We start from the raw sequence: 13815 nt of genomic DNA, 5'->3' as shown, positions 1-13815 counted from the left end.
CACCCCAGCATATCCAGCAGCTGGTCAGAACACAGCCCAGCCTCTGCAGAAGGACGCACCTGCACGCACATCTCTACAGAGGTGGTCAGGCAAAACTCGAATGGTGTACTTTAGAGAAGTTACTGAGAGCCAAGAAAGTTTAGTGTTCTGTTCAGACCTTAAGATCCTTTGAGACCTAAACTTTCTAAGGTGCTTTTAGGAAAAGCAGGTCTTAACAGAACAGCTAAGAGCTACAAATCCTTTCGACATGTTAGTGTTGTTTTTAAGCAACCACTTTAAAAAGCCACTTGCAGTGACATGTCAGATTTAAAAGTACTTTGTCCATGTTTAGATATTCCTAAATCAGATTTATTTGTTTAAGAAATATTTTGTCAGCAACTTTAAAGCCCTGCAATTTTTCCAAGGCTGCCACAGCATTTAAAAATACTCCGCTTATTCACCACAAATAGCCTGAGACAAACAACGGCATATCTAAGTCTACATTAAGGGTAGGAGCCTTGTCCACATTCCACATTATGGAAACTATTTAACCTTTCTTTGATGGTGGGAAAAATGATAACTATGATCTAACTATTGCCATACACTTAATCCCAACTCTTCAGTTCAGTAGTTTATGTCTCAACACTTAGGTTTCTCATGACATTCTTTCTTGGTGACTGGAGCATAGAGCTATTCTTAAAGTTTTTCCTCAAATAAATGGAACAATTTCAAATGATACGCAGCTTTGGGAGGCCCTGAAAATGAAGCCTCAACCATGGCGCTACCTGAGAAGCCTTGAAAAAAAGACTCGGTGCACAGCCGCCAGGGAGGACATGCGCACGCACAGCAGCCAGGTGGCCTCCCAGAACCCACACGGCCCCAGCCCATGGCCCCAGCCCATGGCCCCCGGAGCAGGAGAGCAGCAGCACTCACTGCTGAGCGTGGAGGCCCAGCAGAGGGCGAGTCATCTATGGAGAGAGCATTCACCTGCAGAACGAACAAGGCTGTTTTTCTGTTTAGCCTGGCAATTTCAAGCATTGCTCCCCTGCCCTCAGACATCATGTCTTCCTCCCAAGGCTACAACTCTCTGACTTGTTCCCACAAAGGTAGATAAAAATTAAAATATAAACAATAGTTTAAGTGCCTTTAAAGAGCTTTAACCCAAAAAAGGACTCCTGAGTGAACACAGAACACTTCCTCTCAAGCTCATCAACTCTTAACTATAAATAATTCTATTTTCTAATTTAAAATGACAGAAAATTTTGGTCTAGTCACTGCCCATAAAATACCTTTGCTCCACTTTATGGATTAGACAGATTGGTTCATGAATCAAATGAGGTACATATATATTCACCGAAATGCCCTGGTCTCCCACTGTGCTCTTCCCAAAGCCGTGTTTGGCCGGGACTGTAGATGAGGCTGAGGAGTCTAGGCCAGTGGAAACCGCATCACACACGTGAGCCCAAGCAGCTGAGTGCACAGTCTTCACATGAAAGACAGCGTTAGTCCTTCCAAGTCTCACAAGTTCCTGAGATGACTGGAAAGAGGACTCGGCACGCACACCTTCCCAGCACTGAACAGTATTCAGTGTTCAGTGTTTGCGAGAGGGTTTGCACCAAAGATAATGTTTAGTTTGTGGGTATGGGAATTTTGAAGCAAGTAACTTTGTTTTTGGACCCACTGCCCTCAGGTCAGTGATGTATTAGAATTGTCACAGGGAAGCTGGCTTCATCTAAAATTCCTGCCATGTGTAAGCCTACTGTTTGAGTGCTTCATAGTTGCTCATATCCTAGCAGGAAAAGCTCTCTGACAAAGAATTCTGGTACCCAATCCCGCCTGCATCTTTAGGCCTCACAGTCATCCACTAGGGGAGATGTCATGCCACCAGAATGTCACAGAGAGGCACTATAACCACTGCTTTGTTCTGGGACTTTTTGAAAGAGCAGAGATGTGAGGATCTTGGAGGGAAAACGATAAAACAATCATACAAAGAAGCCAAACATTTATTAGCCATCTCATATAATGAAACATTTTGGCTTTAATAAGGAATTATCTATTAAATTGCCTTCAAAAAGGTGTGTTTCCAGAAATCAACTCCAGGCTACAAAAAGGTCATTTGTACTGGTCACTTTCTCTACAAGACCATCTGATCACTATTTTTGTCCTCAGAAGTGCTGGGTTACCGAGAGGCGCTGGAGAGCATAATGCATGAGATGAAATAAAAACCCCAGAGTTTTTATCATGATACAGCTCAGGAATGAACCAACATGCAGGCAACCCCATGGATGCAAAGGGAAGGCTTAGGCAAACCTCATCTTCACAGGAGGAAAAATGACATTTTCCTTTGAGGATTTCCTGATTTGAGCTCAGGACTCAAAGTGAGTAGGCAAAGTGAGTAAAGCAGGAAAAACTAAGCAAAGCAGTGAACTGGGGGCAGACATGCTAGAGAGAATTCCTTCCCTAGCCCTGCTTTCTGCTTTTCTAAGGAGAGCAAACAGGCTCCCATAAGATAACACTTAGCTGGGATGTAGCTCTGCCTTTTTCCACCTTCAAGAAATTGGGGGTGATGACTGGGGAGGTGGGAGAGGTGGTTAGGTCAGGTGGTGTCTTAGCCAGGTTTGTCAGCAGTTCTTCACTAAAATGTCTCCAGTCCACAGGACTAGTGTTAAGTAAAACAGATCAAGAACATCATGGTTAAAGCAATATGGTAGGAAAAACAAGGGACTAGTCATTGAGAAGTTCAATTCTCAGAAGAATGTAGAACTGAGACAGAGAGGAGGTAAAAAGGAATCCAAAAGGATGTGGTCTAGGAATAGATCACAAAGGGTCCGTGAACCTCGATCGGAAGATCTTCAGGATCTGGTCATGTGAGCGAGGAGGGTAAGGAGGAGGATGCGGCTCACACAGGAATCAGGCAGGCCCACGGAATCCTGAAGAGCATCTGACCATGACTCACCACACTCATGCCCTTGATTTTAACTTGGTAGACCATCTGTGCCTCTTGCAACCATTGTCTTAGGCTTCCCATCACAGAGAAAGATCTGCAGAGCCATTTTCATCTTTAAGAGCCAACTGAGAGGCTTGGATGAGGCCTCTGGGCTTGCCTAGGGAAAAAACAGTTAAAGATATTTGCCAGCTGAAATGCATTTTTAGTGGTGGAGCTGCAAATGTCTGGGGCAGTTTCAGTGGGTACCCCAGCATCTTTATCTAAAATGAACTGATGGGGAACAGATTATGATCCTTGAAAAAGAGAACACAGCCCTGCTGTTGGCTGGAAGTTGGTGTACTAGGCTGGAAGTTGGAGGCTCAAGTTCTAGCACCTGCTTCTCTTTTAATGTAAGACTTGGTAGTGTACATTCAAAGGAAATGCCCTGCTGTGTTGCCTTGGTGACAATCAATCCCAGCTTTCCCACTAGGCCTGTGTTGGCAGAGGTGATAGGGGAGAGAGGGAACACACATTCGCTAGAAGGGTGAACAGAAATCATTTATCTAAATAGAATAATAGAAATGAACAAAAACCTTTAAAACAATCACAAAATTTACAAATAAATTGATACAAAATAAATAGATTGTAAATCTACAACATCATTTGAATTATAAAATGCATTCATTATGACAATCAGCTCATGAAACCTATACATGTCGTTTGTGCTTATTTAGGTTTATGGACACAGCTCTAGATAACTGTGTTCAGAAAACTCTGCTGCTGCAAAGCATGAAATGTACACTATGATACAGTGAGTAAAGACTAAGGAGGGTAGAAATCAGACTCAAAGCAGGTCTTCTGTGAGGCGCCAAGGCAGTGCTGGCATTGGACCTCAAAACCAAGAAAAGGCATCTCAGAAGCCCAAGTGGGCAGGCAGCTTCCCCGGTGCACAGAGATGGATCCTGTGATCCAAGGTGGGAATTGGAGACCATCCCTGTTGTGGGGCCAGGCCACCAACCTGGCTTCGGAGTGTGGGAGTGGAGGCCCTGGCCTCAAAGCCATGCTGTACCACTGCCTAGAGAACAGACCCGGTCACCACAAAACCACCTCTAAAGTACTTCACAGAGGTCCCTGAAGAGGCCCTGCCGTGGAGTACGAGACCTGCCTCCATCCTCATCTCAAAACACTTGCTGTCAGGAACAGAGGTGGGTCCAATAAAGGGCCTGGCATACTAGGACCAACGTAAGAGACGAAAACAAACAAAACTCCTTCTCACCCACTCTGAAAGACAACAGAACCCTGGGCTCCATGGATGAGGGGCTCGGGAACAGATCTCATCTCAGTCACAGACGATGCACTAACAGTAGAGGCGTATGTACATAATAAATAATAATATAAAATAAAGCATATACATTTGTGGACTTAAAGGACTCCGGAAACGAAAAGTCAATGGACTGACGCATTCCACCTTCACAGTAGACTTTAGACATGGGGAGTAATGAACCAGGGTGAGGCTGGGCTCTCGGGAATGAGAGTCCTGAGGCCTTCCTCTTTTCTCCCTCTCCCTTCTGCTCTGTGAGCCTGAAACCAGCTGTTTATACCCAAGGGGCCTGCGCCTCCCAACCTAAGGGCAGGCACCCAGGGTCCTCCAGGTCCACACTTTATAGTTCTCTCCAGGGTAAGTCTGAAGAGGAATACGGGCCCACTTCTCAAATGAATCCTTGTTGGTCAGATGTGAGCAAATCCAGAAGATATGCTGCCAATGAACACAGTACTCTCAGTCATTCTTCCAAGTCGTTCATGTCTGATACCCAGTGGGTATTCAAACTTGAAAATGGGTACTCAAGTTTTATACTGCGTGTTGGATCTGTGTACATATAAACCTTGGCATGCAAACTCCTAGAACTTTACTCTCTTGCCACTTGCAACCTTTTGTTTCCATGTTGCTTCAAGTACAGCCCGATATTTAAAACAATTCTTCTGAGATGATGTCAGTGGCTCTAGCATATACAAAAAGCTTACTTGAGCCGAGTCAACCACAGAAGTCTGCAAAGAAGGTCCCCAGCCCCAGATGGTGGGATGGAAAGCTGCCTCAAGTGCTGCAGCTGCTGTGAACTGCCCTCTTCCCTCCTGTTCTCAGGGCTGACCAGGGACTCCTGGCATCTCCAGACAGGGCAGGAGGAAAGCCAGCTCATAAGCGCTCCCTGTAGGAAGGATGCCTGCACGTGCTGGAGGTGGAAGGCCCACCGTCACAGCCTTGAGCAATCTTGGCTTGGCCACAGAGGCAATGAACAGCAAATGAACAACATTCCCCAAACTCATCTCTTCTAACAGCCCACTCAAATACAAAAGAAATGTGGAAAAATAAAAATCTGCAAATGGCCCTGAGGTATAAAAATCCACTGAGTAGGTTGCTCACTGATAATGTTTACATGGGAAGAGTTTCTGAATTCCCAATCACTTTCGTATTGAACTTCTTAAATCCCCCCTAATTCTGCATTAACTTGCCAGCCCTCCAAGATGCCCTTGCTAGCCTGAAGCACCACTAGTCTGGAGGCCATAACACAACCATACCTGACCTGGGTGGGACCAGAGCCCATGTCCTCAAGTAAGAAAGTGAGCAGTGGCACTTCAGAAAGCTCCACGCCCTGAACTGCCCAGCTCAGTCTGGCAGTCCCCACCGCTCTGCAAGAAAAACCATCTCCAGGATTCAAGTGGAGAGGGAAGTTGTTCCCGCCCTCGTGCTAACAAGGAGCTGGTGTCATGGGACATGCCCCAGGCCAATCCTGCCTGGTGGCCTCCTGCTTAGAAGCCCAGGGAACAAGGTGAGCACCTTCCTGTGCCAGCCCAGGTGACTCCTCTGCCTGGACTGGGCCCTGGAGAACACTGGAGGGACACTGGTCTCCTGGCCCAGGAAAGGAGAAAGTGGTCAGATCCCTGGCTGGTTTTCAGTAGGCGACAGGGTTGGGTTTTGTTTTTGACCAGCCATGACACGGGCTCAGGGGGCCAGGGCCTACTTCGGTCTGCTCCTCGATTTGAGGTAATTTGAGGACAGAAGTTCATGGTCCCTGCTTAGCCCAAATTCCTGTTGCTTCATTTCCTAAGGGAAATGCACTTTTTGTACCTAGCACTGTTTTCCAAGACATGGAAAAGCTGGTCCTTTAACTGTATGGTACCGGGGACAGCACAGGTCAATATATTCACAGTTAATGTTCCATAATAGTGTGAAGTTTTACATTCAACATGTGCACAAAAGTTCCTTGAAATAATATTAGGAAATGGCAAGATGCCCTATTCTTCCCACCGAGGGAAGACAATCCTGTCAGCATGGGCACTGAGCTCTCCCAGAAGTGAGGTGAGGAGGGAGGGGAGGGAAGTTACATGGGGTGCTCTTTCAAATTCAAATTATGTAAGAACCAAGGCTTAAGCTAACTATAAGTTGACTAACATCCCAATTTCCATGCACAAATCTTAAGGTTCTGTTCTCCTAAAAGTTTAAACACTTGATTTTGGACTTGCCTGATGTGCAAGATGAACAGAGAATTAAGAGAGAGAGAACCTCTAAAGCACTAGGAAGCCTCATTTATGAAGAAAAAGATTGTCCTGGGAACACCTGGATACCAGAATCTAGTTACAGGAGGAACCTTCAGGATGCCAGAATGGCTGCTCAGGAGCAGGAGGTGGCCCTGTCTGGTCCCTCAGAGCCAGGGCTCACTGCAGGGGCCCCAGAGGATGCTGAATAGCAGAGCAAGGCCCTGGGCCAGACAGTAGGGCTCCCACATGAGTCAGAACCCCAGGCCCTGTGTCTGCTCCTTGACCCACTTCCTCACCCACGCTTACAAAGCCAGCAGCCCAAGGAGAGGACGATCCACTGGTGGTGCTAAGGACTGGCCACCACACATCAAGATCTCAATTATCTGCCCTGCTCCCGTTTACTTTATAGACACGAATTGCACACACCTTCTAAGCTCAAGTCATTCTCCTGCTTGCCTGCCTCACAGAAGCAATAAGCCAGCATCTCTCCTTCAATAGCCTGAAGTTAGTTTCCAGAAGGAAAGTGGGGTCTGGAAGAGATATCTATCACCCAGATGTTGAGTGTTACCATCTGAAGGGTCCTAAGCTTTCCCCAAAGAAGATGTAACTGTTGCCAAACGTTAGCTTTCATTCCTTCAGGGACCAGACAGGACCTACTTGGGATTCCCTGTTGCTATAAAACAGTGCGAAAAATCAAAGATAAAGAGTAGTTTATAGAAAATAAATACGAACTTGGGAGACTAAAATTTCATCCTCCAGGAGCCCCACGGCAAAGCCCTCCTGCCACCAGCTCCTTTAGAGAGAACTTTTCAAAGAGCCACACTGAGCAGGTATTGGCAGTGTGGACAAGTTATCCATTTCTCCCTGAAGCCAAGGAGCCAGCAGCTGGAATCCTCTCACCAGGGCTTTAGGATTCTCAGAGGAGCAGGTGGACTCCAAAAAAGATCCAACACACTAAGTGATTCCAGAGGCTCCTTCCAGGAGCAACGCGCCTAGAGATGGACTGTGTGGGGAGGCAGATCGAAGCAGATAGGCCAGGGGAAGCTGATGGGTGGAGATCCTGGAGGTACCATGGCTTGGCAGCCTCGCTCCACCACTGGGACAGCATGTGCTGTCCCGGCCCAGAGTGTGGGCTGGGGGCTAGGGCAGAGAAACCTTCCCCAGCAAGGCCCAGGTTTCCCTTATTACAGGGAACTCGCATTTCTGCATGCCCCCCTACACAGACAATCCCAGTTCCAGAGTCACATCACGCTGGCAGTGTGCATCACGCTGGCTGCTCAGCTCAATGCATCTTAAGAAAGCAAGACCTTTACACTTTATGTCAAGCCTGACGGTGGCAGTGCCATCCCATTGGTGGCATCTTGGGTGCTGGCAGCAGGCCACTCAGCCCCTAAGGGGGCACCCCAGTGACTGCTACCAAATGAGGCAGTACTTCCCTCACCAAGGAACATGGCACCTTCTGGGAAGATGCTCTAGGACCGACGTACCAGGGGAAGCCATGCACCGGGCACGCACGCGACCCTGGAGCCACCGAGCTGCTCCCTGGGAGGCAAGCCCAGTGTGTTTCTGGTTCTTCCCCCACCACAGCTCCCACCCACCCGCGCCCAGCCTGGGGTGCACAGTCCTACCTGGAGGAAGAAGAAACTGCCGCTTAGCCCCAGGGCTTCCCTTCGTGCAGTGAGACCCAGTGGAGAAAATGCTATCTTCTTGCCTAGAGACTGGGCACAGCGCGGACTGACGGGTCTACATGAAAACTGTGGTCAGTAGGAAGTCACTTCAGTTTATGAATGTTGCCCCCAAAATGCACATATCCCTTGGGTTAACACTTAAAACACAGCTAAGAGTTAAGAATTCAGTCATTCAAGAAATACCTCCTGACATTGATCTCACTACACGTGATGAATCTGGTATTAAAATAAGACAGAGAGGCACATGAAATGGCCATGACACACATTTGGTTTCTGAATCCCTGTTTGGGACCAAACTGACCCTGGCTGTTACAGGCAGCCTCTCTGGCATGGGCCGAGTCTGAGGCAGAGGCACAGAGGTCCTCGGGTGGGGACACACAGCCCCTGCTGGGCCACATGGGCCCAGGGCTGAGGGGAAGAGGGACAGTTGGCTCCCTGGATGGAGGGGCAGGGGCTGGCAGTCCCGGGAGTTCCCTCCGTGAGACACATGGGTCGACGTGCGTTCTCGGCGGGGCGCAGAGCACAGCTGGAAGGTCTGACTGCTTTTCTAACAACCACATACCGTCCCAGCAGGAAGGGCAGGAGCGTGGACGACACACCTCGAGTTTACTCGAGGGCTCCGTGGAAGATTTCCATTTGGCATCTGTGTAGCAGCATCTTGGGTTAACAAGAGCAAGGCCGGGGGTGGGGTGGGATGACGGCGCTCTGGAGGTTCAGATGGGGAAGAGGCCTGGCAGAGCCAGAGGTCCCAGGCTGGGGGAATGTTGGGGGGGATCCACCCTGGCCTCTTGCAAAGATAAACCATCAGTTTAAAATTCATTAACATTCATTTTGGTGATAAAAAAAATTCCTTAGAGTGGGAGCAAAATCGCATTCCAAGCAAATGTTAAACCTTTCTGAGGGAAGAGACACCATTAAACATTAACTTAAAACAACACTGAGCTCAGAGAAGCAACTGTGGGTCCCTGTTTGGGCTCCACCACAGGGCCAACAGCCTTCACAGGTCTGTGTCATTCATCCTTCAAGTTCAACAGCGACACCCACTGGGGCACAGAGGAAGGGTGCCCCTCCCTGGGGCGGTGGGGAGGGAGAGCCCAAGGGAGGCCACTGGAGGGACAAGTCCATCCTCTTACGGTCACATCATGGGGTCACAGCAGAGTTCAGACAGAACAACTTACAACTCTGCAAAAGACACTTTTTAAAAACATGATCTCTCGGAAAAAATAAATCGCGACAATTTTCAACTTCATGCAAATCGAGGGAGGAGGAGAGTGAATAATGATAAAAGGTACAGCTGAAAAAATAAACATGATTCTATTTGGGTGGAAGAAGTTCATCTCCATAATCTCGAAATGCCACGCCCTGGCTGTCGACTTCCTGTCTCCGGTTTCCATGCCTGCCCTCCCCAGCCTCCTCTGCTGCTTCCAGGAAGGGGACAGAGTCTTTGGTGTCAGGACGTTGCAGGATGCAGCATGGCACACAAGCTCACACTAGTGGGATTCACGGTCGGACGGCGGGAGGCCGGCAGCCTGGTGTGGGGGCCGGGCGCCCTAGATGGCGCCTTCGCTGTGCAGGCTGTGGTTGGCCTTGGTGTGCGTCACACAGTTCTGTTCGTTGAGCAGGTTGGCCGTCTCATCCGGCAACCCGTCGTGCAGCTCCGTAAGAGTCAATTCGATTTTAGTGTTTTCACTGTCTGAAGACTGAGGAGTCTTGTCCATCCGGGATGCCATCAAGGCATTTTGGTATTGCTGTCTTGAGATCTGGGGCCAGGAGATGGTACAGAAAACAAACCAAGATAATATTTTTAGGCTATCTTTTCTCCACATGGCATTACATTTATTATACCTTATATCCCCTGAAGGGCCCAAGTAGTTGCCCTAGGTGAAAACCATTCTTCAGTCACTTTTTACAGTTCATGTTGACTCTATGAACAGGTCAGTTTATACTGGTATAAGCTATATCCAAAGTTTGTCTCAAAATTCCACCCAGACTAGAAAATGAAGACAGGCTTCCATCAGCTAAAGCTGGCTCATCCCCTCAAAGCCATTTTTATTCCAGACTGAGAAAAAAGCTCTGTCTCGGGGGAGGAGGTAAGCTGAGGGTTCTCCCTAGCAAATCCTCCAAGTTTCTCAGAAGTCCGTGAAGACTGGCTGAAAAGGTTTCCTCTTTTTCTTACCATCTCCAGCTCTCACTCCCTGAAAAAGAAAGCTACATCTGATTTGGCAGCTCACTGGACAGAGCCAGGGAGATCAATGGTCTTCCCCGGCGGAGGCAGGGGCCCAGGAGCTAGAGGCAGGGCCCCCGCAAAATGACCAAGGAAGGCTCCGTGCAGGGGCCAGGGAGCCACCTGCTCACAAGGGAAGCAGACCTTCCCCTGCCAGGCCCAGCCGGGCCACCCTTCCCTCACCTTAACAAACTGGAGATCGGAGAGGGCTCGCACTGAGTAGTCGGGGATGTAGACCTGGAGGAATGCAGAGTTGAGCTGATTGTTGCTACTCCCCAGAGTCGGCGTTACCGCATCAATTCGGTCGCTGCGACTAAGAGAGTCCGAGTGATTCAAGCCGCACGGGCGAGGAGGTGACTTGTTTTCACCTGGAAAAGGAGGGAAAAAAAAAACCAGCTGCCTTTTAAGTGAGGTCAGATGTCACTCAAAGTCAGCTCTTTATTTTCCACGTACAGTAATAAACAAGCTCAACTGCAGGGTCTCTGACAGCATGCTCACAGCTTCTCCTGCAACAGATTCCCAGCCCCATCCACATGAACACACTGAGTCTCCAATACGTAAAGATCCGTGGCTGTAAGCTATGTCAGGGGAGGTGAGGCCCCAGACACAGAAGCTACTTGATAAAGGCCTAGGCTGCAGGAAGGCAGCACAGCATCATTTTGCCAGGAGCAAAAACACTTGAGAATGTTCCTAAGTCAGTATGTGTTTTTAAAGGATCAAAACAGGTCTACCTGTTCATACTTCTCAGCCAATCCTGTGATCTTTGCCTCTGACCCCAGTAAAATCCCTGAAAGGCAGCCTCAGGACGTCTCAGGATTTAAGCACCCTCAGTTCAGTTCAGTCGCTCAGTCGTGTCCGACTCTTTGCGACCCCATGAATCACAGCACGCCAGGCCTCCCTGTCCATCACCAACTCCTGGAGTTCACTCAGTCATGTCCATGGAGTCGGTGATGCCATCCAGCCATCTGATTCTCTGTCATCCCCTTCTCCTCCTGCCCCCGACCCCTTCCAGCATCAGAGACTTTTCCAATGAGTCAACTCTTCACATGAGGTGGCCAAAGTATTGGAGTTTCAGCTTCAACATCAGTCCTTCCAATGAACACCCAGGACTGATCTCCTTTAGAATGGACTGATTGGATCTCCTTGCAGTCCAAGGGACTCTCAAGAGCTTTCTCCAACACCACAGGTTCAAAAGCATCAATTCTTTGGCACTCAGCTTTCTTCACAGTCCAACTCTCACATCCACACATGACCATAGGAAAAACCACAGCCTTGACTAGACGGACCTTTGTTGGCAAAGTAATGTCTCTGCCTTTCAATATGCTATCTAGGTTGGTCATAACTTTTCTTCCAAGGAGAAAGTATCTTTTAATTTCACGGCTGCAATCACCATCTGCAGTGATTTTGGAGCCCCCCAAAATAAAGTCTGTCACTGTTTCCCCATCTATTTCCCATGAAGTGACGGAACCAGATGCCATGATCTGCGTTTTCTGAATCTTGAGCTTTACGCCAACTTTTTCACTCTCCTCTTTCACTTTCATTGAGAGGCTTTTTAGTTCCTCTTCACTTTCTGCCGTAAGGGTGGTGTCATCTGCATATCTGAGGTTATTGATATTTCTCCAGGCAGTCTTGATTCCAGCTTCTGCTTCATCCAGCCCAGCGTTTCTCATGATGTACTCTGCATATAAGTTAAATAAGCAGGGTGACAATATACAGCCTTGACGTACTCCTTTTCCTATTTGGAACCAGTCTGTAGTTCCATGTCCAGTTCTAACTGTTGCTTCCTGACCTGCATATAGAATTCTCAAGAGGCAGGTCAGGTGGTCTGGTATTCCCATCTCTTTCAGAATTTTCCACAGTTTATTGTGATCCACACAGTCAAAGGCTTTGGCATAGTCAATAAAGCAGAAATAAATGTTTTTCTGGAACTCTCTTGCTTTTTCCATGATCCAGCGTATGTTGGCAATTTGATCTCTGGTTCCTCTGCCTTTTCTAAAACCAGCTTGAACATCTGGAAGTTCACGGTTCACGTATTGCTGAAGCCTGGCTTGGAGAATTTTGAGCAGTACTTTACTAGCGTGCAAGATGAATACAATTGTGTAGTCGTTTGAACATTCTTTGGAATTGTCTTTCTTTGGGATTGGAATGAAAACTGACCTTTTCCAGTCCCTGTGGCCACTGCTGAGTTTTCCGAATTTGCTGGCATATTGAGTGCAGCACTTTGACAGCATCATCTTTTAGGATTTGAAATAGCTCAACTGGAATTCCATGACCTCCACTAGCTTTGTTCATACTAATGCTTTCTAAGGCCCACTTGACTCACATTCCAAGATGTCTGGCTCTAGGTGAGTGATCACACCATCGTGATTATCTGGGTCGTGAAGATCTTTTTCGTACAGTTCTGTGTATTCTTGCCACCTCTTCTTAATATCTTCTGCTTCTGTTAGGTCCATACCATTTCTTCCTTTATCGAGCCCATCTTTGCATGAAATGTTCCCTTGCTACTGCTAAGCTGCTAAGTCACTTCAGTCATGTCCGACTCTGTGCAACCCCATTGAGGGCAGCCCACCAGGCTCCCCCGTCCCTGGGATTCTCCAGGCAAGAACACTGGAGTGGGTTGCCATTTCCTTCTCCAATGCATGAAAGTGAAAAGTGAAAGTGAAGTCGCTCAGTCGTGCCCGACCCTCAGCAACCCCATGGACTGCAGCCTTCCAGGCTCCTCTGTCCATGGGATTTTCCAGGCAAGGGTACTGGAGTGGGGTGCCATTGCCTTCTCCAAATGTTCCCTCGGTATCTCTAATTTTCTTGAAGAGATCTCTAGTCTTTCCCATTCTGTTGTTTTCCTCTATTTCTTTGCATTGATCGCTGAGGAAGGCTTTCTTATCTCTCCTTGCTATTCTTTGGAACTCTGCATTCAGATGCTTGTATCTTTTGCTTTTCACTTCTCTTCTTTTCACAGCTATTTGTAAGGCCTTCCCAGACAGCCATTTTGCTTTTTTGCATTTCTTTTCCATGGGGGTGGTTTTGATCCCTGTCTCCTGTACAATGTCACAAATCTCCGTCCATAGTTCATCAGGCCCTCTATCTATTAGATCTAGTCCCTTAAATCTATTTCTCACTTCCACTGTATAATCATAAGGGATTTGATTTAGGTCATACCTGAAAGCTCTAGTGGTTTCCCCCACTTTCTTCAATTTAAGTCTGAATTTGGCAATAAGGAGTTCATGATCTGAGCCACAGTCAGCTCCCGGTCTTATTTTTGCTGACTGTATAGAGCTTCTCCATCTTTGGCTGCAAAGAATATAATCAATCTGATTTTGGTGTTGACCATCTGGTGATGTCCACGTGTAGAGCCTTCTCTTGTGTTGTTGGAAGAGGGTGTTTGCTATGACCAGTGTGTTCTCTTGGCAAAACTCTATTAGCCTTTGCCCTGCTTCACTCCGTATTCCAAGGCCAAATTTGCC

General features: G+C 47.8%; 1 protein-coding gene across 1 annotated transcript in view; it reads right to left on the bottom strand.

Moving 5' to 3' along the window:
• Positions 1–9589: 9589 nt before the first annotated feature.
• CNNM2 (cyclin and CBS domain divalent metal cation transport mediator 2) overlaps positions 9590–13815 on the bottom strand; it is a 167157-nt gene continuing 162931 nt past the window's right edge. Inside the window, exons 7-8 of the mRNA XM_052660895.1 lie at positions 10535–10719; positions 9590–9887 (exon numbers count right to left, since the gene is read on the bottom strand). Coding sequence (XP_052516855.1) covers positions 9678–9887; positions 10535–10719 — 395 coding nt within the window. The 3' untranslated portion in view covers positions 9590–9677. The remainder of the gene's footprint in view (positions 9888–10534; positions 10720–13815) is intronic.

This window comes from Budorcas taxicolor, chromosome 23, assembly GCF_023091745.1.
Source record: "Budorcas taxicolor isolate Tak-1 chromosome 23, Takin1.1, whole genome shotgun sequence".
Lineage (NCBI taxonomy): Eukaryota > Metazoa > Chordata > Mammalia > Artiodactyla > Bovidae > Budorcas > Budorcas taxicolor.
The sequence above is the reverse complement of the archived record's forward strand: the minus strand, read 5'-3'. Positions and strand labels throughout refer to the sequence as shown.